The sequence below is a fragment of the Microtus oregoni genome, unplaced genomic scaffold, assembly GCF_018167655.1.
Source record: "Microtus oregoni isolate MIOR12 unplaced genomic scaffold, Mior012 000001F_ref0000356, whole genome shotgun sequence".
NCBI lineage: Eukaryota > Metazoa > Chordata > Mammalia > Rodentia > Cricetidae > Microtus > Microtus oregoni.
The window spans coordinates 26580999-26608813 of record NW_024543060.1 but is presented as its reverse complement, the minus strand read 5'-3'; the positions used below and the strand labels follow the sequence as shown (position 1 = coordinate 26608813).

Sequence of the window (27815 nt, the reverse complement as noted above, 5' to 3'; positions counted from 1 at the left end):
AAAAACTGAGATTATTGTTACTGGTTAGAGTGAGCAAGGTGCAGAATAAAAGAAATGGATAAACAGGATCAGAACAAGGAAACTACTAGATGTTCAAGGAAACTATAATGGCTTTCACTGTAGAAAACTGTAAGTAAAGATTGTGCACTCTATATTCTATTGCACAATGCATACAATATGTAAGTTCTACTATAGGAATTTCATAATTATGTGTCAGTATATGTCTAAGTATTTTTCCTAGATGATATTCCTCACCCAGACTCCTGTTTCACTTCGAACTGGTTCTCATCTTTTCCTCAAAATAATATTAAGATACATCTTTTCTTTTTCTTTTTTTCATTCTTGGCAAACCACTTTAATTTACAACTTTAAATATGAAGGCTGTAATTTCTTGAAACTTCTCACCTTGCTCCTTCAGTCCTCGTCATCAGGAGGGACCCCCAGTTCTTCATCTGTCCATTGTGAAGGATCTGGATATGAAAAGTGGCCCAGCACAGCGTCCGAGTCATGCCAAAAGCGCCAGAGAATCCAGAACCACATGAGTGAGCTTAAGAACTCACCATAGATCACCTGTTTCCGGGTAAGCTGAGGAAATTCCCTGTACTTGGGCAGAATATGCACCCCACCGCCAGCATGACGGACTCCACCATCTCCAGCTGCCCGCGCTCGGCAAAATATACTAAGTGAAGTTGATAGTAAAATGACTGAAAACCACTTTGAATTAGTTTCCCAAGCAAAAGATATTGAACACCTGTGCCAAAGTAGCAACAATTAAAGTACTTAAAAGAAGGATTGCTGGTTTAAAGTGAAATGATCACTAAGTTTGATTAAAAAGAACAAATTTGTTAACAAATCAAAAGCATGACTCTTAGGTTATTGGTTTCAAAAACTGATATAACACAGTTTCTGTTTTCTTGAGAAAATATTGAGTTACTTTCTTTGTATTGCTTATTATGATACCAAGAAAACTGAACCTTAAAATTTTAATAGAAACTAGCAATGTTCACTTAAATTTATTACATATAGATCTTATGGTGAATGCTTGCCATTAGAAACAAATTGTTCTTATATTGAGATAACAATTTCTGTACACTACATATTAATAATAGTTTCCCCATTCCAAGTTCTCAGAGATTCTATCCAATGCCCTTCGTACCCACCAACTCTATTCCCTTTCCTTCTTTTCACTTTAAAAGTTGAATTATTTGGTTTTATGTTTGCTTTTTTTTTTTTTTTGAGACACCATCATGCTGCTTTGCCTGAGATGCCCTGAACTCTGGATTTCCCAGCATTGGCATATCAAGTACTGAGAATTTAGACATGCTTATCACAATGATAATCATATTTCTGCTATATAATTATAGTGATATAAATTTCAAAGTCTCTAAAAAATATGATTATCATTGTATTCCACACAGTCAAGACAATGGAAAATTGAAAATAGTATGTGCTCTAAACAACTATATACTCATTGATGTAATCAATAGAGGATTTTATGAGGTGCAGCTAGAATCAACAGGACCCAAACAGAATTAGCTGTGATTTCTCCACAATAATGTTAGTTAACAATATTAATAATTGAAAGCCTTGTGGTGTTCAACTCACAAACTCAGTTAAAAGTGGGTTTTCATATCATCGTTGGAATCAAGTGAGTTTGTAAACATCTATTTTGTAGTGTTAAAGACTGGAAGTTTAAAGGGACAGAATCTATAAAATAAATACATTTTATCCTGAAATCTCAAGGAATTATGTCTCCTAACACCTGTATGCCCAGTATATTGCCTCACCTGAAAGATTTGAGCTATTAGAATCTATATCATTTTCCTTAAAAAAAGATCAAAAATTAAAGTATGCCCCATTCATATTTTTACTGCTGTCTTCTGTATTAGCTTCAGCTGAAAAAATATAGGCTTCTCTTTTATATACACAGAGGATAACTAATTAAATCTGGGTTATATATTTTGTTATGTGCACCTCAATGTGATGAATAAAAATGGTCATATGGCAAAAGGATTCTCAGAATAGTAAAATGTTTCTAACTGTGAGCACACTGTGTCAGTAATTGTCCTGAATTTGGTGACATAACATCCCCAAAGAAATAACTTCAAGGGAACACAGAAAAAGGGCAGTTTCAAAAAAAAAAATACATGGTAAAAAACAAAGTATCAGAAGCTGCAAGTTTGAATACCATCATAAGTTTAGTAATTAGGCTTATGAGAAAACATAAATAAAGAATCCTCTCATTGGACTCAATAAGATATTCTATTGTTTTTTGTAATAAAAAAGTACCTTAAGCATTTGAGGAGATCATAATTTAGTATAATTATTTTACATCATAGTCTAATATACTGTATATATGCAATCTAGACATAGTTTAAATGAAATAATGCGAATACCCATATTTTTATTTGCATTTTCTTGTTTTGTTTTGTTTTTGGTTGTTGTTGTTGTTTTTGAGACAGGATTTCTTTGTTTTGTCTAGCAGTTTCTGAATTTACTCTGTAGACAGGGCAGGACTAAAACTCAAAAATCCATATGCCTCTGACTCCAGAGTATTGGGATTAAAGGCATGTGCCACTATGTTCTTGCTGTGTTTTTCTTTTTTACATATTTTTTGTCTTCCTTTGTAATTTCTTTTCATTCCAATAAGTTGTATAAATCAAACAGTAGCAGATTTTACCCTTCAATTATCAAAAATCAAATATAAACATAAATGTACTTACCGTTTAAGGAATTCTTGTATTAGCTATAAATTTCAGTTTCTTTAAGCGCTATGTGAATTTGCCCCCCAAAATTAGGTATCAGAGTTGTGTTGTGTGGAGTCCATCCTGGAGGAGACTTTGCTGGAAAGGTGAAGGCAACCCCATTATCATCTTTGTTCTTCTTGTAATTCCCAATAATAACTGTGGGGTGTGTTTGAAATGCAATAAATGAAATAAAATTGTCCTTGCATAAACAGGCTTGTCTCTCTTCTACAACCTCTGCAATCTATATGTGTTCTTGGATAGTTGTACTGCTTGTGAAGATCCTCTGCTGTGATTGGTGTAATAAAGCCCTCAATGGCCAATAGCTAAGCCCATTGGCTTAGTTGGATTTCTGAAATGAGAAAGGAAGTAAGAGGGGATGAAATTAACTGTGTAAGAGATGCCAATGTGATGTGGAACAAGAACAGCATACAAGACAGAGGCAACGTTACCAAGCTCTGTGATGGAATGCAGATTAATAGAAATAGTTTAATTAAGCTATAAGACATAGTTGGGAAAAAAACCTAAGCTAATGCCAGGCTTTCATAATTAATAAGAAGTTTCATTGTCATTATTTCTGAGCAGACATGCTGACAAACAAGCTCACAGCTTAAAAGCCCTCGGTAATTTATCCTCAGCATTCACATTTCAAGCTCCAATAACGGGAAGTCTTTTCACAGTTCTTCAGTTGTAAAGGGGACTCATGCTCCCTGTTGGCATTCATAGGTTTTAAGAGCTGGAACTACAACTGTAAAGCTTTGGTGGTATTTGCCTATGTTTTTTAACGATTCTATTTTGTAAATTAAATGTATAGTTGGGCATTCTGTCCCACTATCTAAACAGATTAATAGCAAATACACCATGGGTCCATGTTCATTTGAGTATATGCAGATAAGGAAAGTTACATGGTATCAGGAGCAATCAAGAATTGATCCAGGTGTGCTGGCACACCCCTTCAATCCCAGCACTAGGAGGCAGAGGCAGGCGGATCCCTATGAGTTCGAGGCTAGCCTGGTCTACAAGACCTAGTTCCAGGACAGGCTCCAAAACCACAGAGAAACCCTGTCTCGAAAAACCAAAAAAAAAAAAAAAAATGACAAATAATATTTTATTAAAAAATAATTATTATATTCCATACTTTCTTCATCCATTCTTCCATTGAAGGGCATCTAGGTTGTTTCCAGGTTCTGGCTATTACAAATAATACTGCTATGAACATAGTTGAACAAATGCTTTTGTCATATGATAGAGCATCTCTTGGGTATATTCCCAGGAGTGGTATTGCTGGGTCCAGGGGTAATTTGATCCCGAATTTCCTGAGAAACCGAAACACTGGGTTTTGATCCTACTTAATGTGCTGGCTTTGTGGAAGCCTAGCCAGTTTGGATGTTCACCTTCCTAGATATGGACGGAGGGGGGAGGACCTAGGACTTACCACAGGGCAGGGAACCTGGACTGCTCTGTGGACTGGAGAGGGAGGGGGAGAGGAGTGGGGGGAGGGGTAGAAGGGTGGGAGGAGGGGGAGAAGGGTGGGAGGAGGGGGAGGGAAATGGGAGGCTGGGAGGAGGTGGAAACTTGTTTTTTGTTTATGTTTTTTTTTCTTCTTTTCTTAATAAAAAAAATTATTAAAAAAAAATAATTATTAATCAACATGAAAATTAACCTCAGTGTCTTTTAACATTCCAATGTTTGAATTCTGTTTCAAAATACCTTCATTTTTTTATCATTACTAAGTTAAATAAAAAATAATAAGATAAGAATGATGGTTTCATTTCTGTGTATTTGTCTATCTCTAGCTGAATTTGACAAAGATTAATCTTTTATTATCACCAGGTTGGACAGTTGAACAAGATGTGTTATTGTACTAAATCCTTCAAAAAACACCCCATGAGGCTAGCATTATTATCTCCAGTTTCCAGATCTATAAATGGATGGACAGTGACTTGGGGAAGCCTATCACAGATCACACTGCTTTATGGTGAGGAGGATAAATCTGGAATCAAATTCCAAACATTTTATTCATTACTTTCTATTGTAGATAAAGAAAATTTCTTAAATCATTCTTGTCCTGGTTTAGTAATTTATTCGTAAGAAATAAAAGAGAGGTTTTATGTTTAAAGGTCTAAGCAATCCTTAATAGGCAGTATATTTTTTTTAAAAAACAAGCCAAACAAAACTGGAAAGGATTCTGTGTGTTCAAAAAATAAAGCTATGCTTGTTATGAAATATGAAAATAGTGTTTGCTGTTACTGCTGAACATACACATCTGAAGCTAGATTTTATTCTAATAAGATTTTAAAAGACAGACTCAATACTATTAATATTGTAAGGTATAACATAATACATTTTAAAATATGAAGGCAGTGAAATAGGAAACAGATTTTTGGATAAAGATAGCCTATGAAATGAAACCTCCTTCCTGAAAAGAAAAACGGTAAGCACTAAAAATATCCACATCATTTGATTCAGTAGTGGCATATGTTTTTCTTCTACAAATGACAAAGCCATTCATAGGAGTGGTATTCCAATCTTCTAATTTAAAAAAAAATCATTATTTGAGTGCCACAGGAAAGCATGTCCCCTGGACTGATGGTCTTTCTATTTTTAGTAGGGAGGTAAAACTGTATCATTGATACAAGCTCCTTCACTCTTATTAAAAAGCCCTTGACAAAAGACACCAGACACTGAAGAAATCCTGTCCTTGAGGAGAGATTTAAGAACCTTGGTTTAGAGTTATTGGAGCGCTATTTTTAGAGACTCACTTCTCATGTATCTTTATTGATTCAAAGTGTCATTACATTTCGGGAGCTGTAAGGAAATTGTCTGCTTGCAACTTAAGGATTTTCTACTGTGGGCCAAATCTTGGGGAGTTCAGTTTTTCATCTTATAGAACTGAGAGAAATTGCTCAAGTGAAGTTTAAAGTGCTGAGTTAAGAAATAGCCTTGAGGTTTTACTAAGTAGACACTACATTTATAGTTGTCAAGCCTGGAGTTTCAGGCAAATATTTATTTTTTAGTTGACTTTAGTACAAGTTGGCTATAAAGGGAGAAGGTAAATATTTTAGATTGTACATAGAAAAGGAGTTATTTTAGCAATGTGGATTCTTAAATATATTATATATAAAAATAACAATAGGAAAGAATATAATCTAAGGAATACCACTACCAGACCACAAATACTTAACCTCTTCGCACCTACTGATAGAGCTGAATTTTTATAACAATGATTTAGAGTCAGAAAATGGCTCAACAAGAAGATGATTGGTATCTCCGTCAACATATTCACAAACAGACATCATCTTGAATGAATAGTCACATAGCAAATTGATTTGCAAGAACTAAAGGGGCTGGTAAAGGACCATTTTGTAATAAGAACAGACACTTAAAAAAGACAAGGATATAAAAATTTCACATATTATGCCTCCTTAAATCCTAAAACCTTGGATGTGCTACACTTAATGGAACAAGAAGGTACTAAATATAGGCTTTACCAATGAAATATAGTACTGAGCTTACCATGAGGAATCAAAGTATTACACCGTGTAATAATTACTGGGTCATTAGAACAAACTCAACTACGTGGTTATGTGATCCCTTCTGCCTACAATTCTTCAACCCATGATAACTTAAAATAGAGGAGACTATTGACTGGATGGCATATCAGAAAGGTAAACAAGGATCTTAGTCTTGAATCTCAGAGGAGTCTTTGCCACATTGTTTCTCCATGCTAACACACAAAAGTGCAATGAACAGATCAGAGTACACAGTAGAAAGTCCTAGAAATCTCCCGGTGAAAGACATAGAGTTAGGCAGAATAATGCTCCTGTCACCATCATAAGTTACAGTCTTGAAGTGGGCTTATGAAGTTTAGACCTTTTTTATTGATTTACAGAGAATGGAGATCTACATTTTTTCTCTGCTCTCCTTCCTGCCTTTCCCCTACCCTTCAACCCTCCCACAGGTCCACATGCTCCCAATTTACTCAGGAGTTTTTGTCTTTTTCTCCTTCCCATGTATATTATTTCTATGTAATCTCTCTTGGTGTTCTCATTGTTATCTAAGTTCTCTGGGACTGTGATTTATAGGCTGGTTTCCTTTGCTTTACATTTAGAAACCACTTATAAGTTAGTACATGTGATAATTGTTTAGACCTTTTTAAAAGGAATATAGAGGTTCCTAAATTTGGTTCACTTGGATTTGACTAACATAACATATTCCTTGATAAACAAGGAACAATAGCAATAACCTTAAACTTTTCACTCAAAGGTCAGTGTTCAAACAGTCACCTTAGCAGGACCTACCACCAAGGAAATGGAGACCTGCAACACACTAGAATGAATACATTTGTTATGTTCAGTTCAGCCAGACAAGACATTGATCCATTGAGTCCCTCTGTAGACCACATTATCTCCGATATTCAAAAGCGATCAGCTTTTGTGAACTTGAGCAATACTACTCCTAATTTAGCAAGATACTAAAAAGAAAAATCTCCATTTGCTATTGATAAGATACTAAACACAGGACATTGCTATGTAATTCAATATCAGATTAAAGAAACAATACTAAAGATTTCTTGAAGCTCTTTATTATAAGATCAAGGTAAATAGAGCCTCTGGGTTAGATGTAATACCTTGTGTGGGGTGTGTGTGTGTGTGTGTGTGTGTGTGTGTGTGTACTTAGACTTCTATCCTATCAAAAACATCATTGTTTCTAGTGAAGAAAACAATATTGTGTAAATACACTTTACAGAATGGAAAGAAAATATTTGTTGATTTTATATCAGAAAATGACCTAATATCAAGACTACAGAAGACTCCAAAATTTTCAAATCAACAGAAAAGCCTTTCAGTAACTCACTCCATAAATGAAGAATAAACCTAAAAATAAATATTCCCCAGTAGAAGACATGCTAATAGCCAAAAATAATGCAAAATTACTCTTTTCACTAATCACCACATAAATACAAATTGAAACCATGTTGAGAATAGATGTTTATAACATGAATAAGAAAGATTGAGGGTCTGGAGGACAGAAAAGCTCAGACCAATTTATTAAAACAACATTTGTGAAAAACAAAGTTAAGATTTTTCAAAAGAGTGGACATAAAATTACCATATGATTCAGAAGTTTTCCTACAGTCTATGTCAGAAGAAATGTAGACACCAAATAAAATATTATCTTACCAATAAATACTGTAATAACATGAATAACAACTAAGTTATAGATCCAATCTATGTGTCCAGCCTAGTATTAGTAATAAAAAGTGGTACCTATGCATGATCTTGAGATGCTATTAACAATGTATATATAGAAATGGAGTTTATTGCATGAATCAAGATGAAGAATTGTCAATATCATGAGATCTCAGTGCTGTGTGGATTATGAAAACTTGTTCTGACATATTTCCAGTAGAATATTACCTATGTGTGTTTCAGGATAATGTTAGGATGCAGGCAGATAGCAATAATATTGAATGATGAGCACAGCTTTCAAGGTTGCTGTGTGCTGTTACACAGCAGCACAGCTACAGATGATGATGTATTATAATATCCTAAAAGCTACAGTAAAGAGTTTAAATTTCATCACCATAGACTAATAATAAATATTGGATTATATGTTTATATTGAAACTTAAATATTGTATAGCATGTACTTGTATGAAAAGAACTCATGGAAACACATAAGGTAGACACTTAGATATTTTTTGTCTGCCAGGGAAAAGGTAAATTTTACAAAAAAAATATCTTTACTTAATAGACTACAACTAGGAAATAAATTTCTGATATGTTAAAAAACACGGAATATATATATATATATATATATATATATATATATATGTGTGTGTGTGTGTGTGTGTGTGTGTGTTTTATATTAGCCTTATGCATATAACTAAGCAACGGGTGATACCAATGAAGATGTCAAACTACATGGGGAGAAGTCCCCAGGCCTCAACTATTCACAGAGAACTACTGAAATTGAGAAAAGGGGAAAGTGAGAGAAGTAGACCTCCTCAGTGTAGAGCACATGAGATTTTATAATTGTATTTACTTTTGTACTGTTGGAAATAATTGTTTAGACCACTCCAGTGTAGAGAACATGTTATTTTAAAATTGTATTTATTATTTTACTGTTGGAATTAATAGTTTTCCAATATTTAGTCAAATAATTTTGCTTCAATTTTTATTTTGAAACACTATGATATCACTATATCGATTATGTATAAACATATTCATTATGTTTAAAATGAACATACTCCTTTTTGAATTTGATCAAGTTACTCTTAATGTACTAGATAGAATGCACTAGTGTTGCTCTTATAATAACATGTGATATTCAAACTGGATAATATTCAACCCAAAAAATGAAACTGATGAATAATTAAATGGATAAATTAAATTATTTTATTCTGAAATACCCTTCCCTTCCCAGATTTAAAAAAAAAAACCTTCACAGATTAAAAAAGTAAGAGAAGAAATACATCTTACATATTTATTCAAATAATTCAAAGATGGATTTATAGATGATATTTTGCAAGATATTTTCATATCTATGTTAATAAGGAATTTGATAAACTCTAATATGATTTTTCTGTAAGCATAATACTACATGCTCAAAATGAGAAGGATTCCATTCTTTGTAATTTTATGATATGGTTTGAGGAATTTTGGGGTTAACTTTTCATGATGAATCTGGAGCAGAGTAAGCATCAGGCAGTAAGTTTTCTTTTTTCTCTTTCTTTTTTTTTTTATTGAGAAAAGAAGAAAAAAAACATAAACAAAAACCAAGTTTCCACCTCCTCCCACCCTCCCATTTCCCTCCCCATCCTCCCGCCCTTCTCCCACTCCTCCCACCTTTCTCCCCCTCCCCCCACTCCTCTCCCCCTCCCTCTCCAGTCCACAGAGCAGTCCGGGTTCCCTGCCCTGTTTTAAGTCCTAGGTCCTCCCCCCTCCGAGATGCCCTTCAATGGAAGAATGGATGAAGAAATTATGGAATATATACACGCTAGAGTACTATGCTGCGGTAAAAAACAATGACTTCTCGAATTTTGCATGCAAATGGATCGAAATAGAAAACACTATCCTGAGTGAGGTATCCCAGACCCAAAAAGATGAACATGGGATGTACTCGCTCATAATTGGTTTCTAGCCATAAATAAGGGCCATGGAGTCTACAATAGGTGAACCTAAAGAAGCTAAGTAAGAAGGTGAACCCAAGGAAAAACATATAGTTATCCTCTTGGCTAAGGCAGTAAGTTTTCTTTCCTACCTTTTTCTAATATGAAGCTGTGAGATAGCAAATTTGTAAGGATTTAGAGGATGGAGTGAGGAAGAATATAAAGAAAATATATTTTATGTATGTTAAGAATATTGAGGGGCTGGAGAGATGGCTCAGTGGTTAAGAGCATTGCCTGCTCTTCCAAAGGTCCTGAGTTCAATTCCCAGCAACCACATGGTGGCACACAACCATCTGTAAAGAGGTCTGGCACCCTATTCTGGCCTTCAGGCATACAGACAGAGTATTGTATACATAATAAATAAATAAATAATTAAATAAATATTACAAAAAAGAATATTGAAAAAATTAATGAAAAATAACATTTTATAAAAAAGGAAACACTGGCATAAGGAAGTTGTAGAACAAAATGTTTTATTATCAATCAGTAAACAAAGTCAATCCTGTGTTTATTGTTTTGTACTCATTGTCATTAATCTCTCTTTGATCCCTTAAGATGTTTCTTATAATTCATATCTTCTAGATTTAATTATGGCAAATTTTACATTTCTTAAATTGTATCATTTTCTTATAGATTTTTCTAATGTTTTGAAGAACAATTTTTAAAAGTAACCCAAAATTATACCTGGATTTAACAAGTATATGTTTTACAGTCATATACTTTTACTAGCACTAACCTTTTTATTTCTTTGTAACCATTTTTTCATTTGGTTAGTTTTTTGAATATCTATCAACCTTGTTTATTATTTTTGAGTAACCCTTTTTTATATCACTGCTTCTTTTTTTTTCTTCTTCTAGAATCTATTTCATTGATAGCTACTCTGATTTGAATTATTATATTCTAACTTATGCATTGGGGTTTGTTTTTTTTTTGTTTTTATAAAAACTAGAAGTAGAGCATTATATTATATAAAATTCCTTTGTTTATTAAATTAACAGTATCATTTTTTACAAAGTGTCTTTCCTATATCCTGAATATTTACTAAACTATATATTTCCATGCTTACTTGATATTAATGTTTACATTCCTTCTTTGGTTTCTTCAATGATGAGAAGTTTTTTTTTTATTATTATTTTGCAGGGCTGTTTACAGTATTGCTTGAAATATACAAGAATTAATTCAATTCTTTTCTTAATAAGAATTATTTACTGTCTAAAATTATACAAATTTTTCTAGCATATCTTGATCTTCTGTAATGAATCCATGTTGTGTAGCTTTTGAATGTATTGTCTTATTAATTGAGTCCCTTTAATTTATGCTGCAGATGAACTCTGAATTACCTTTATTCCTTCTTAACTGGATAATCCATCTTAGACAAAATGAGTGTTATTGAAGCCATGCAATTGTATTTTTGTAAATATCCACTTATCCTTTTATTTCCATTATGGTTTATTTTAGGAGATAAAAGTTCCAATGTCCATTTTTACATATGTTCAAATGCTACATATTCTTGTTGGGTTGTTCACATCATTGTGCTATAGTGGATGTCTTTACCACTTTTATCTAATTATGACTAAGATGTATTTCATATCATATTTGTTTGGGCTTTCCATTTTCCTGGTAGTTATCACTTATCTCTTATTCACTTTGTGACATTTGCAATAAGATGGATTCTTAGAGACAAAGTATTAGGGTTTTATTAATAGTCCTATTGATTTAGTTATAAACCGGGAACATTTAGAGTTTTTTTTCTTTTTTTTTTTTATTGAGAAAAAATCGTTTCCACCTCCTCCCAGCCTCCTATTTCCCTCCCCCTCCTCCCACCCTTTTCCCCTTCCTCCCACTCCTCTCCCCCTCCCTCTCCAGTCCAAAGAGCAGTCAGGGTTCCCTGCCCTGTGGAAAGTCCAAGGTCCTCCCCCCTCCATCCATGTCTAGGAAGGTGAACATTCAAACTGGCTAGGCTCCCATAAAAGCCAGAACATGAAGTAGAGTTGGTTTTGAGGAAGTTTTGTGTATTCCCTTGACTATTGTTGATTATATTCTTAACTTTTCTCCAACAATTCACCCTATTTATAATGGGCTTGTTGTTTTGCTGAGTTGTACATGTTTATTTCTCTCCTTTACTGTTTTCTAGTGTGACTTTCGTTGTTATTATGAAGTTCACATTTTTCCAGGGCTCTTGTGCTTGATACTGTCACTATTCTAAATCTGTATTCATTGTTCCTTCAGATTTTTCTGCAGTGCTGTCTTGACAGTCAGGAACAGTTTCAGTAGATACTCCTTTTTAATGCCTTTATTTATGCATCAGTTTCAGAAGTTGACTGCTGAAAATAGCAATCTTGGTTGATGTTATTTACTTTAAGGATTTGAAGTATATTAGTCTATAATTATGAGTTTCAAGGAGTGTAGAGATATGTTATTCTGATTTGTACTATCTTTGTGAATGATTTTTTTTCTGCAGAATTAAGTATTACTACTTTATTTTGTACACTTTGACTCTTGATTATAAGATATCATGAAGTAAACTGTCTCTGTCAAGTATATTTGGAATTTTAAGTATCGGTTATGATTTAAATTCTATTTCTAATTGTGTGTTCAGTAAATCGACTGCTAAAATATTGTTTACTGGATTTTCTATATCTGTAGTTATAGTTCAATTTTCCTTCACACAGATTACAAATTTGGGATTCTTATAGCCAAGAATTTTTGCAAAGTGTATTCATGTTATGATTTTTCTGGTAAATTAATGTATTATTTCCTCTGAGTTGTCCTTCATAATTAATATAAATTGTACACTCCATAGTCTATTGAGAATGCTGCAACTCAGTTTTATATTTGATTCACTGAGTTCTTCGTTTACTCTTTGTTTTTACCTTTATTTTACTTTTATATTATTTCACTTGTTCCTCTATACAGTTTTTAATGAGGATTAAAATCTAGACCTCACAGGTTACTCTGCTATAGGTGAATAATCTGTTGAATTGAATATAATTTTTAGAGAGTTTCCTAGTGAACAGCTCTCATTTAAGAGCACAATCGGTGCAGCAGAAACCCAGAGATAGTTGCTTATTGCTTGCTTGTCTTTTTCTTTCTCCACACATTAGTGGTGCCTTCCTACTTCATGTGATATCTTCTGTGCTTATATACTTTATTTGTTATAGAAACTGTTTGATGTTACAGATCTTTTCATTAATTGCAGTTTACAATTCTATAATAATAATAATACTTTATTTAAAAAGAAAGATATAAAAATAAAATTTAGAATCATTTCTTTTAAAACCTGTCACTCAATGTTCCTGATTTAGCAGACTGGATTCCTAATCAGTTCAAATAACTGTGTTTGTGTTTAGTCTTCAGTACCATAAAAAAAAGAAAAATTAAAATTAAATGTAGCCATTATTTGTACAGTGATCTAAAAATTATAATTATATAGTTAATGGATATATCCATAATTTCAAATCACTATATTCTTTAGGAGACATAAACTTTGATTTCCAGACATAAACAAACTCAGATTCCATTGACAGAACTTTTCAGTTTAAGAAGGGCTATATTTAAAGACTCTCTAAATAGATTATTCATGTAGAAGAGATTATTTTATTGAATACAATATTTTAACTTATAAAAAATCATCTATAAAATTTTGTAAGTACACCTAAGAAAGATTGTGCACTTCATGGCTGGGAGCTATTTCTAACCTCGGAAGATGATTTTACTCAGCAGGAAAAATAACAACAGCAATAACAGCAAGACCCTACTGCTAATCTCTAGGCAGCCTTTATCTAGGATTACTCTTTACTAGTCAGAAATTGTGTAAATACCTAAGAAATAACCCAGATCCCCCTCAGTGCTTGCCCAGCAGAGAAGCCTCCAGAGCTTCAGGCTTCTCTTAGTAATTGAAGACTTTTAGAAAATTTATTTAGGTTTAAAAATACTTTAGTTAAAGAGCACTGACTTAAATGTTGCTCATTTCCGAGAGGAAGCAAGAGTGATCATTTAGTAATTCCCTTTAGCTTCCTTTAGTAAACAAGATAACGTTGGAACATCCTCTTTTCTGTAGCAATATAACGTGAAAATCATTTTCCCTACCATTCTTCATGTGTTTATTTATTTAATATTTCTGCCTCCTCCCCGCCACCGCCTCCCATTTCCCTCCCCCTCTCCCAATCAACTCCCCCTCCCTCATCAGCCCTAAGAGCAGTCAGGGTTCCCTGCCCTGTGGGAAGTCCAAGGACCACCCACCTCCATCCAGGTCTAGTAAGGTGAGCATCCAAACTGCCTAGGCTCCCACAAAGCCAGTACATGCAGTAGGATCAAAGCCCAGTGCCATTGTTCTTTTCTTCTCAGTAGTCCTAACTGTCTGCTATGTTCTTATACATCATTTATCCAACAAATTAAAGCACAGTTATATGACTCTTTAAACTTAATAGCTTAAAGATTATGCTGTTTGACCTTTTCCTTCCGTGACAAAAACATCCATTATGATCTGTGCAGTCTAGCCAGCATCAGAGTCATATACTTGTTCTACCTCAGTTCCATCCTTTTTAGATGTGTGCATTCTAAGAAAGACTGGATTGAACCATTATTAAAATCATTTACTGTTTTGTAGGCAATCATTTTAGTGGCTAAATAATTTCTATGTACATCTTTAAGTTGAAATGTAAGAATATTTTTTCACTTCATGTGGAATCTGTCTTCATATTGACTAATAACTACTACAAATACTGAAGAAAATCTTTTCAATAAACAATTCTTTTACCAACTTTGACTTTTAGCCTATGTTTGTGTACATTTTGGTTTCATGATATTGCATCCTCTGCCTCCAAGGAGAAAACAATATCATATAAAATGAAAGGATGCTGAAAGTAAAAGATGTTTGGAACATACTGTTCAACAGGAAAAGTGGATGTTGAGACTATTTTATCTGCAGCAATAAAGAAAGATTGGAAATTCTGATAGTTTAGCTTGTTTTTAATATCTTGCCATGACTGGCAAATGTGCATATGGAAAAGTAAGTTGTGTTCTGAAATTAGGCAAATAGACTAATGTAAAAGAAAGCAGAGCTTGATGTAATGCAATATCAGCCTTATTACCTCTGAAATGACCATATGAAAGTCAGAAATGACTGCATGTTCGGGGATATAAATGAGCAAATGTTACATTCCTAATAAAATTATGGAATTCCCTTTCAAGCAACTTGTGAGCAAAATATTATGAGCTCAGTATGGGTTTGCTGTATCTGACTGAATACCAGGATCACAAAGATTTTCAAAGGACTTTAAATTGTTGAACTATACAGTGTTTGTAGATAGAGATTTGCCAATAAGTTGTACTCATGTATTTAAATATATTGAAGGCAGCTCTCTAGAAAAGTTGCTTGAAACCAATAAAACAAAATAATTAAAAGGTCTTTTCTTTTAAAAAGCAGAAGCAGGGCCTCCAAATAAATTATTTTTTGTCTCAACATTGGAATATACAAATCCTTGGTTTGAAACTAAAGTTACTGAAAATGAAGCCAAAGGTGTGAATTGAGTGTGAAACCATGTTCCTATGACTGACCCAGATTTCTGAAGCAAAGGTTTCAATAATTCTAAATGCTATGTGTGTGTGTCTTAATTAGTGTGTTATGAAGAGACATTATAACCATGGAAACTCTCATAAAAAATTGAATCTTGTTTACAGTTCCACTGGATTTTCCAATATTATCATGGAAGGAAAATGTCAGTAAAAAATAGGGAAGGTCCAGGTGAAGTAGCTGAGTATTTTACACTCTGGTCCTCAGGAAGCAAGAAGAGAGACAGAGAGACTGACAGAGAGTTAGAGAGAGAGAGAGACAGAGACAGAGAGAGACAGAGACAGAGAGAGACAGAGAAAAATCGAGAGTCAGGGAGAAGACTCCACATGACTTCAGCTTTTGAAACCTCTAAGCCCATACCTAAGAACACTTGTCCTCCAAGTTTATATGTCCTAATCCTTCCCTGATTGTTCATCACCTGAGAACTAAACATTAAAATGAAATTGTAGTAGCCTGTGGGGCCAATGTCATTCAAATCCACACAGCATTATAGTGATATTTACCTTTGAACTTCATTGTAAACTCAGTATTGCCTACTTCAAAAATTAAAGATTCCTCTTCATTGTTCTGTGTTATTGAAGATAAATAGTACCATAGAGAGACAGTTCTTGTGTATCCATTACTTACTAAAAATTCTTTGGAATATTCTTGACCCATTTATTTACTAAAATAACTGGAACAATCAGGTCACAATGTTAGGCAGGTTGAGTAATCAAAAGCTTCTTTGATATATAAAACATATATATATATATATGTGTGTGTGTGTGTGTGTGTGTGTGTGTTGGAGGAGGGCACCACTTGTTAGTTCTCAGCAATTTAGCCCCAAAATAATCACACAGAAACTGTATTAATTAAATCACTGCTTGGCCCATCAGCTCTATCTTCTTATTGGATAACACACATTAATTTAACCCATTTCCATTAATCTTTGTATCTACATGTGACAGTGGCATACTGGCTAAAAGTTGCACCATCTCCTGCAATTCTATGGCTTCTCGCTGACTTCACCCTTCTTTTTCCCATCATTCAGCCTAGCTTTTCCTGCCTTCCTAAATTCTGCCTTGCTATAGGTCCAAAGCAATTTCTTTATTCATTAATGTTAATCAAAGCATACAGAGGGGATTCCCACATCACCCATGATATTATACACTTAAATTCATTATGACAGAATTGATTCCAACTTAGATAATTTCATACATGCCTGCTTAAATATTAAAAATATTTCATTATATTTTTATAACATATGGCTTGTATTTATTAAAATAATTTCATTTTATTGGCTATCCAGTGCTTCAAGATTAGTCAAATGTATTTGCAGCTACTCTCTAGTCTGTATTCTCAACTATTGGTATTGAACAACAACCTCTTCTGTTTTTGACAAGAATGAGAATGACTTGCTAAAACTGTTGCAACACAGAAATGTGGCCTCACATTACTAGTTTGGAAACTATCATTATCTTATTCATGTTTACCTTAGACTTCTGAGTACGATGAAGAGATTAGCGTTTTACTAAATTGATAAATACTGCACTGTGTCCTTGAGTGAATACAATAATACATCTCACATATCTTACTCAAGAAAAGTCAGTAGGTTTTTCTTAAAGTTATTAAGAATGTAATTGAATTAACTCTATAGCAAGCCCATCTATTAAAAGGTCTGAAGAGTCATGGTAAACATTGCAGAATTTCTGCATTTTATCAATTTTTGCTTTACATGTTTATTATGATGAATTTCAAGGATATTAAAAGTATAACACAGCATAATAGATTTCAAGGTCCTCATCAGTTATTATGCTACAGATATATTTAATTCAATTGTATTCTAAACTGATTCTTTTTCTTCCCTCATTTTATCTAGAGTTTATAGTTAGTATATGCTAAGGAGAAATACTCTTATTTCACAAACAATATCATATTCAAAAAGTAATAATTATCAACTAGCAAATAAGTAATTATGTATTTTCCTTAATTCTAATTTTTTAAATTATTGTTGTTTCTTTCCTTTCTTTCCTTTTCTCCTCATTTTGCAGAGTCAGTTTCTAAAACCGTCCTTTTGTTTAATGTTTCTCCCTTGTTTGCTACAGTTTATTCATACTATGTCTTTGTGAAATGCAACCAGTGCATGTGGATTTATTTCTGTTAGCCTTATACGTCCTTCTTATTTTTCAGTGGAGAGTGTGTTTCAAGGATGAGTAAAATGTGGCTGTCTTCCTCCCCAGATTCTTTTATCCTCATACTATAGAGTATAAAAGTATAGAGTTAATTGTTCAATGGTCAACTCAAACAAGATCAAAAAACATTTTCTCTGTAATTTAATAAAGCTTCAGATTTAAAATGATCAGATATCTTTTCATATCTTCAGAAATGTCTTGTTAAATACATAAAGAAAGAGAAGAGATTTTGTCATCATTTATAATGAAGGGGACATTGTAATGTTATGTGACAAAATAACCTAAAGGACAAATAAAGAATAGGGTCTCTTAGTATTGATTCAAGAGTACTGCTGTGTGTTCTTCATTTCTGATCATGAATAATATTTATCAAATGTTGCCACCTCAAATATGCCAAAAATTGTCTACAATATTAACAGGATTAGGAAATTTTGTTAAGGTAACTTTTATCACCCAACATTTGTCATATCAGAAATTAAAATCAACCATTTAGATACATATACATTATATATTTACCCATAATTATAGTAAAATGCTGAAAATGAAGATATTGCTCAGAACTATACACATTATTTTATTCCTGACATTATGAAAAATAGCTAATCTCTCTTTACAATTACTTGTTTGTTGACTGTACAGAATCTTCAGTTTAGTAGATTTAGACCTATTATTTGGTAACTGGTTACAATATTTCCTGAAAAATAAATTCTTACTATAAAAGTTATTGCATTTATCTGTACCCACAAGCTGTCCCCTACTTTCAAGATTTTTTTGTTTCATTTTGTTTCCACAAGCATATATTTAAAAACTTGCCCAGACTGTATACTCAATAAAAATTAGATAAATATATATTAAAATTGAACTGAAATTTAAAATAATAGCAAATATATTATTTTTATTTTTTTCTTTTATTTTTGAAAGTATATTATAATTACAACATTCCTCTCTACACTTTCCTTTTCCCAAACCCTCCCATATATCACTGTTTGTTCTTTTAAAAACACATGGAAATTTTTATAATTAATTTTATTTTATGTATCTGTGTCTATACAAATGTTTATTTTTAAATGTGAGCTGCTCTTTCTTTATAGTGGTAATTGCTTATGTTTTCAGGACTGACCTTTTGGTGTTAAATAACAAATTGATGTACTATTTCCTGGAGAGGACTGCTACTTTCACTCTCATTATTTAGCTGTCTGTAGCTTTTGTTTTATATTTTTGTTTGGGGCTGAGGCCTCTTTGTCTCTGCCTCATCTACTTTTATGTTTGTATTGTCTGAGTTCAGCTCAGTGTTAGTTTTAGAAATTATAGGTGTAGATTCGGGAATTACTAGGAGAAACAGTTTTTTTTTTTAATATTCCCTTATTATTGGACTCTTAGTCTTTCTGCACCCTCTTTCAAAATGCTATGTGATTTTCTCTAGGATCACAAATTATATGCTCAATGTCCTTTATTTATGGCTAGAAACCAATGAGAAGCTAAATAAGATGAACCCAAAGAAAAACATATAGTCAATCGCCTGGATATGGGAAGTAGACAGGATTCCAGGGCAAAACCTGGGAACTTGGGGATGAGGTGACATGGGGCTAAGGGTGAGTGGGGTGAGAAACGTGAGAAGGGGAGAACGGGGGGAGCTTGGGGGAATGGGATGGTTGGGATAAAGGAAGGGTGGACACGGGAGCAGAGAAATATATATCCTAATTAAGAGAGCCATCTTAGGGTTGGCAAGAGACTGGACTCTAGAGGGGCTCGCAGGTGTCCTGGGAGATGTCCCCAGCTAGTACCTTGAGCAACTGAGGAGAGGGAACCTGAAATGACCCTATCCTATAGCCATACTGATGAATATCTTGCATATCACCTTAGAACCCTCATCTGGCGATGGATCGAGATAGAGACAGAGACCCAAATTGGAGCACCGGACTGAGCTCTTTTAAGATCCAAATGAGGAGCAGGAGGGAGAACATGAGCAAGGAAGTCAGGACCACGAGGGGTGCACCCACCCACTGTGACAGTGGAACTGATCTATTGGGAGCTCACCAAGGCCAGCAGGACTGGGACTGAATAAGCATGGGATGAAACCGGATTTTCTGAATGTGGAGGAAAATGAAGGCTGATAAGAAGTCAAGGACAATGGCACTAGGTTTCGATCCTAATACATGAACTGGCTTTGTGGGAGCCTAGCCTGTTTGGATGCTCACCTTCCTGGTCCTGGATAGAAGTGGGAGGACCGTGAACTTCCCGCAGGGCAGGGAATCAGGACTGCTCTTCATTCTCGAGAGGGAGGGGGAATGGAGTGGGGAGGGGGGGGAGAGGGGGAAGGGAGTGAGGGGAAGGGGAGATGTGTGCGAGAAGGGGGAGGGAAATGGAAATTTTTTTTTGCAACAACTAAAAAAAAATAAAATAAAAAATGCTATGTGAGCCTTAGGTGTGGGAGGCTTCTGTAGATGTATGCATCGATACAGTGCTCCACAGCTGTGCATTTTGATTAATTGTTGTTTTCTGTAATAGTGTTCATCTGTTGTAAAATGAAGTTTCTTTGGTGAGGGTGAGGACTACACTTACCTTTTGGTATAAAGACAAATATTTAGAGGGTATTTAGGGATTATGCTGGCTTAGTAAATTGGTGGCTGTATGTTCTCTCAAATTCTTGACTTCACCATCCCTCTGGTAGTTGACCAGATTTCCAATAGCAGGCAAAATTAACCTTTTGCTGACTCTTTCTTAAGTCTAATTGCCGAAGGTTTTAGTTATCAGTAAAATATGTATGCCACTAATTGCGTATTTTTCAGCTCAATAGTCCTTATATCCACATATGTTACTTTTCAGTATCTAAGTACAAACTAATTCCTTAAAGACTATGGTGTCCTTTACTTACTAAATATTGGCTTTATGATTATTTCCTTTGGAGGAGAATATTATTTCATTGTATTTGTTTTATGTGAGATAAATAGCCTATTATTTAATGAGAAAATGGTAGTATTAAAGCAAATATTGCAGGGGAAAAGCTTGTCAAGTTCTCCTCTGTAAAAGTAGAAAATAGCGAGAGCAATCAAGCTGATGATGACAGTTTAGCCAAGGGTGATAATCCCTATTTCATCAACTACATTTAAACAACTGGGTTTCACATTTTCTCCTAAGCACTTTGCACATGTCACAGCACAAATTAGTGAAGTCTAAATTTCAGCTTAAGGCTCCATGTGTCATTTAATAGCATACATTTGCTAACTGTAGCCAAAAAGCAGGCTTCCATCAGGGACTCTGAAACTCCTCATTTAAATAAGAATGGGAAGTTAATTGTGTTACAGATATTCTGGTCTCCCCAAGGAGTTCATTAAGCATGCTGAACATGCTGAGATTATAAGTTAACTGTCACTTCTGAGAAATTGCTAAAATTCCACTTCAGATACAACACCGTTGGCAATAACAAGCATAATTTAATGCACACATTGCTCGGAATCTGAGACTAGCTTCCATTGAAATTGTAATCTCTCTGATTCCCCAATTCATTTATAAACTCTTATATATTTAATAGCTGAAAATTAACCAATCCAACAGCCTTTTGACCTGCTCCCCCCCCCCCCCCCTTGTCTCTACAGCACTGCAAACTCTACAGGTAGGCTTAAGTTACTTAAAGCAATTGATGAAGCCTTGCAGTTTATCTACATTGGGGAAATGTGAATAAACACGAATTATCAAGCTGGGGGAGAATAGATTCTGAAAACAATAAAATTCAAAATCTAACTATATATGAGTATTTTTGCTTATGTTTTCAAAATAAACTGTCATAATATAAATTATTTAGAAACTATAAGGACCTTAGAGTTTGAGTTTCTTTATTAAATAACAAACTACATGCTAATAGGACATACATCTCTATTCTGAAGGCAAAAATACCTTCCTACTTATAAACCCTTTTATGCATTTAGAGATGGAATATTTTTGACTTGGAAAGTAGTTCAATGTTCTAAATGTTTCTTTCACATGAGTGAGTACCTCAATTCAGAACCCCAGAAAACACCAGAAGGGCTAGAAGAACATGGTGTCCCACATGTAATTTTAGTCTCAGAAGAATTCTCAGACTAAACTGATTAATGAGAATACTGGAAAGTCTCAGAATTTAGTGAAAAAAAAAACATAAAAGAGCAATGAGGCATGCTTCCTGGTATCAGCTTGAGCCACCACTTACACATACGTACACACGTTTCCCAAACATGCAAACACACATACACAGAGGATCAGCACAGATGTACAGAAAAAAATTGAAAATGAACACTAAAATAGTACAAGTAAGCCATTTTTATTTGCTTTTTCTGCTTTTACTTATTCTATGTGCCTTTTAAATCTTGTCTCTTAGCATCTGCCTTCCAGTCCTGCACACCATCCACCACGTAAAATAAAGCAAAATTGAAGAGAAAGAGAAGAGGGAAATTAAGTAAAATCTCATCATGAAAGTTGCACTGTGACACAGTGAGTAACATCATAAGCTCCCTTTTCACGTATTTTTACTTTCAAGTGTTCATTGCAGAGAGCCATTGGTCTGGTGTGAAGCCTCTTGTTACTATTACTCTATCGATGCTGGACCCTCACTGGGACTCTTCTTGGCAATCCTGTTGCCCAGTGTTATGGATGTCCTGCAACTTTGAATCTGCAGTCAGGCCCTTTCATGGATGCGAGCACATCACAGATGGGGTAGATTTTGGGCCAGGTGAAATCATAACCTTGATTCTGGACCTGGGCTGCTTCAGAGCTGTCTGCCTGCCAGTTCTCTATTAGTATCCCTGAAAGACCTGCTCTCAAGGCTACCTCTAGGGTTGAAGAAAAACTCTGCAGCATAGTAAAACTGAACTTAAGGTTTTTCTATCTGAGGGGTACAGAATAAATTCAGACACGTGCTTTTCTTTTCATGTTCCATCGTTTTTCTGTTTACATTCTGTCTTCAATTTTCTTCTAAGTTTTAGTTTTTCTTGTTCACTTCTGTTTAAGGTCTTAATTCCAGTTCTCTTAGTTGAAATTCTCCTTTTCTTCTTTGTTCACCTAGCTTAAATATACTTTTTAGAGGAAGCTTGAGACAATAAGAAAAAACATTTACAAGAGTTCCACCTCATTGGTCATAGCACATTCCTCGGGTAAATGATAAGGATAGAGAAATTTACCATGGCAACACAAGGTTTCAAGTGTAAAACTGTGACCAGAGGCCAGGGGCAGAGTATCCAGCAAGACAAGCTGTGAGACACAGGTTTTATCAACCAAATTGGCAAGTGAAGAATTTGCATTTTTTTGGTTGCTTTGTATTAATAACCTTGGTTAGATATCGGCAACTCTGACCTTACAATATCTGTAAGGTTTTTAACTTATGATTCATTATCTGACACATTCAGTCTAGTTTGAACTTGCTCTTCAGTAAAAATGAGTTGTGTGTAGCCTGTTTTATACTGATGAGAAATTGTTTTCTTGTATTAGTTTAAGGAAGAGGAATAGAGCAAGCTTTTAAGTGTCTTATAGTCCTCACGGGACAATAGATTTAGTTATGAATCACATCCTAGTATTTTTGTATATATCAAAATTATACAACTTAATGCAGTTATCTTCAAGACCACCTCTGATAAATGTGCCCACATGATTGAGATGCAAACATGAGAATACATATATAAATCACATGAAATTACAAACTATAGTGCAGGTATTCTGCAGTCACTATAGCTGCTTTTACACATTTACATGTGCAGAATTACAGAATTACATCTCTATAATTTTGAAATTACAAAGAGGAGCAACAGTTTTCAGAGTTGATGGTTCCATAAGCTTTTCCTGGTCGGAATTGTCCTCCATCAGAGGATGATTTCTCTTATGGGTTGACATCTGAATAGAAGTTGTTACCTGCTGCAATTCCCACAGCCTACAACAGTTCTCCCTTGTCTTCACCACCAGGGGAAGCTCTGGCTAATTCACCTCTTACTGGAATGAAGGAAGGATGGAGCCAGTTCTCCTGCTTTTATGATCTCAGAGTCTTCTCTACCACAGTTACATCAGGGCCAGCTCTTTTATGTTACCCCTGCAAAGTACCAGGTCACTGTCCCAAGTGCTGCAGCTGGTGAGGGTCAGGGCCACAGCTTTCCCAGCTCTTCCACCTGTCCCAGATATTGATGTTCAGGGAGTCGCGGGGAAGCCATCTCTCTTATGACCATGATGCCATATGCCATATGGTATCTTAGATCAAGAAACAAAAATAAGGAAAGATGAATGCAAGGGGCCAACCATCCAGAAACACAGCCTTAGTAAGAGGCTATTAGCGTGTTCCCGGTCACACTCTGTTCGTTTCCTGACTGCCCAGACTCCTGAAATAACTACACATAAACTATATTAATTAAATCACTGCTTGGCCAAATACTTAAGTGTATTGCTAGCTCGCTCTAACATCTAGAATTAACCCATCTGCATTATTTTATATTTTACCACGAGGCCCGTAGCTTACTGGTAAGGTTTCATCGTGTCTGTCTCTGGCTCCGGCCCCATGGCTTCTCTCTGAATCTGCCTTCTTTCTCCCTGCATTCAGTTTAGTTCTCCCCAACTAGCTCTATTCTACCCTATCACGGGCTCAAGACAGTTTCTTTATTATTCATTGGCATTAACAGCATACAGAGGAGAATTCCACATAACACAGCCTCCCATTGAGTACGAGTGAAAATAAGATATACAGAAGAAAAAAGTAAAAGCTCACAGGCAAAAGGTAGAGAGCCACCTGATTTAGCCGTTGTTAGGTGGGTGCTGGGTAAGGGCATCTCTCCCTAGATAATGCTATCACATAGCAGATGAGGAGTGGAGTTAGGTTTCTCACACTCATGATCACAGGGTTGGCACATCTGGACATTTGTCAACAGGCTCAGCGTTGCTGTACTGCCCAAATGAAAGGGCAGGGCTCACTTTTCCATGTGCTGCAGCTGGTCAAGGAGTTAGCTCCTTTGTCATTTCTGATCACTCCTATAGGGCCCATCTGCCTGGTGCTATAAGATACAAGGATGTGTCTCACCCTCCAGGCTGTGTTTTTCTGTGTAATACATCATCATCACTTCGAGCTGAGCATGGTGAGTCTGCAAAACCAGGCAAGAGTGCCAGTCTGACTTGCAGAAGTCTGAAGACATGGAAGAAGGTTCCAATTTTTGCTCTTGTGTTCAAAAGTTTCTTACCAGTGAAACAATTCCATAATGATATCTGCAATCTTGTCAGATAAATGGCAGTGAGAAGAAATAATTTCGTTATTACCTTTAGGCAACAGGAATTATTTTAAAGTAGAATTCAATTTAATGAGTTGGGGATATTATCGTTAAATCCCTATCTTTAGGACACTGTACTTATCTTATTTCTTAGTTGCCAACTTCTCTCTCTAAAAATAATTATCCATTAAAGTTCAAGCAAAGGCAGAAATTTTAAAGGCATCCTTTTATACTGAAATTTCAAAAGGGATATGTTCACTTTAATTTCTAAGTGTATTTAACACAATTTTTATTCACTTATTTCTCATAATGCCAGTTTTCTAATTAAGATTTTTGTTTACCATCTGTTCCTACTTTATTAAGCCTGTTAGGGAATTAAAATGTATTGTAATGGTCATTCTTTTAAGCACCAAATCTTTTATTCTGTGGCATCATAAACAAAAATCAATAAGTGAAGAAAACATGAATATTGATTCCAGATTTATTACAATAAAAACATGTTATTGTTTGTCTTTCTCCTAAAAATTATGCATACAACATTTTCAGTAGCTACTCCCAAATCATTCATCTTATGTTACAGTCAAGAGCCTTAAATCAGTTCAATTTTACCCAATGTATTTGAAATACTTTGCTCTTAGTATGTTTACAAATACAGACCTTGCAATTATTCTTTGACTTTTTCTAACAAAGACTATTTATGACATTTCTGTACAATATAACCAGTTAAGGAACTGACATTGATTTTTACATATGTAACTAAACAAGAAGTTAAGGGAATTAGGGGTAATTATAACCAGGCATGCAGGGTAAAGAGGGTCTCACTATGGGATCATCTAATTGCTCAATTGTGGTAGAAATTTCTAAATTTAAAACACATTTCTTTTTTTTTTAAATTTCAAAACCATTGTTTTTTTTTATTGAAAGAAAAAAAAAATTCCCGCCTCCTCCCAGCCTCCCATTTCCCTCCCCCTCCTCCCACCCTTCCTCCCCTCCCCCCACTCCTCTCCCTCTCCCTCTCCAGTCCAAAGAGCAGTCAGGGTTCCCTGCCCTGTGGAAAGTCCAAGGTCTTCCCCACCTCCGTCCATGTCTAGGAAGGTGAACATCCAAACTGGCTAGGCTCCCACAAAGCCAGAACATGAAGTAGGATCAAAACCCCGTGCCATTGTCCTTGGCTTCTCATCAGCCCTCATTGTTCGCCATGTTCAGAGAGTCCGGATTTATCCCATGCTTTTTCAGTCACAGTCCAGCTGGCCTTGGTGAGCTCCCAATAGATCAGCCCCACTGTCTCAGTGGGTGGGTGCACCCCTCGTGGTCCCGACTTCCTTGCTCATGTTCTCTCTCCTTCTGCTCTTCATTGGGACCTTGGGAGCTCAGTCCGATGCTCCAGTGTGGGTCTCTGTCTCTATCTCCATCCATCGCCAGATGAAGGTTCTATGGTGATATGCAAGATATTCATCAGTATGGCTATAGGATAGGGTCATTTCAGGTTCCCTATCCTCAGCTGCCCAAGGAGCTTCTTAAAAGACATATATTGTTCCCTGTGGTTGGAAGCAGTGGGGAATGTTACCTGGCCTCTTGTGCTGCTCTCTGGCTCATTTTTCAAGGTTTAATGCATATTTCATGACTCATTTATTTGTTCCGTCTAACATTAGTAGAACTTTAGTGATCATCATCAGAGATGAAAATGGTCAGTCATGTTATCTTAACTTCTGCTAACAACCTATTCCTTCTCAAAAGTGTTTTTTTTTTTTTCAGGTTCTCATTGTCTTTATAGTACACATATCCATGTATTCTACAGACTCAAAAAAGTACATTACTCTCCTATGTGTGCACTTTTTTAAAAGAATGACTTATATCAGGATATTTTAAGGAAAATTGACATTGTAATACTTAAACTATATCTTATTTTTTAATCACCTAAAATAAGAAATATCTATCTATCTATTTATCTATCTATTCATCTACTTACCTATCCATCTCCTTAGAGATAAATCACCTGAATTTTATCTAACTCAAACAAAATAAAATATATTTTTTCATTCTATTAGCCTTCTTAACATGTCAGTTTTTATAAAGCTGCACCCACTTAAGATATGTGCTTCAATGCACATACACCCTATATGCCTTTTGAAATAATCAGTATGTTATAGTGGCATGCTCATGCTGTCACATAATACTGACTGAAAACAACTTAGGGAGAAAATGATTTGTCTTAAATTTTGATAAGCCACCACTGAGGGAAGTCAGATAAAGATCTCATTGCAGGGACCTAGAACACAGGGGAAAACTTATCCTTGGCACCTTCCTGGCTTGCTTTCTGGCCCATGCTCAGATGATTTTCTTAACCAGCTCAGGTGTGCCTGCTTATGGCACTGCTATGCAGAGTCAGCTGTGCCCTCCCATGTTAAAACAATGCAATGTCCCAAAATACACCCACAGCCCAAACTAATCTAGGCAATTCTTCACTGGGATTCCCTCTTCGCCAGGTTACTGTAGTTCATGTTCATAGTGCTATCCTGCTGGGACAACTATGAACCACAACAGAGACAAACAAGTCAAGATATATCTAAACAAGCACTTGTGACAATCCCATTTTGGGAGTAACAAGCCAGAACCACCGTCTAACTTGACATTATGCCTGTTAAACAAGAGGTTAATTATGCATGCACTAAAAATCTAGCCAGTTACTTTTCCCTAGAAAGGTCAAGTTTCATAGAGCTAAAAGCAATACTAATACTCTCCTAAACCATTATAATTCATTAGGATAGATATTAGGCATTCCAAGTAAAAGTTACGTTGATTATTTAACCTGATTTATACTCCCTGCTAATAATTAAGTTTGGGAAGAAAACCTAATGACATTTTCCACCCAATCTATATGAAGACAATAAAATAGAAAAGAGAACAAAAGCAACACTCATTAAAGAGTTTTTAACTTCCC

The 27815-nt window shown here is 35.0% G+C and overlaps 1 protein-coding gene across 1 annotated transcript; it reads right to left on the bottom strand.

Annotated features, from left to right (window-relative positions):
* Positions 1-336: 336 nt before the first annotated feature.
* LOC121458750 (NADH dehydrogenase [ubiquinone] 1 beta subcomplex subunit 2, mitochondrial-like) lies at positions 337-26851 on the bottom strand. Its single transcript, XM_041668084.1, has 2 exons — positions 26844-26851; positions 337-751 (listed from the first exon to the last, which is right to left on the bottom strand). The coding sequence occupies exons 1-2, from the start codon at positions 26849-26851 to the stop codon at positions 415-417; spliced, it is 345 nt and encodes a 114-aa protein (XP_041524018.1). The 3' UTR covers positions 337-414.
* Between the last annotated feature and the right edge of the window lie 964 nt (positions 26852-27815).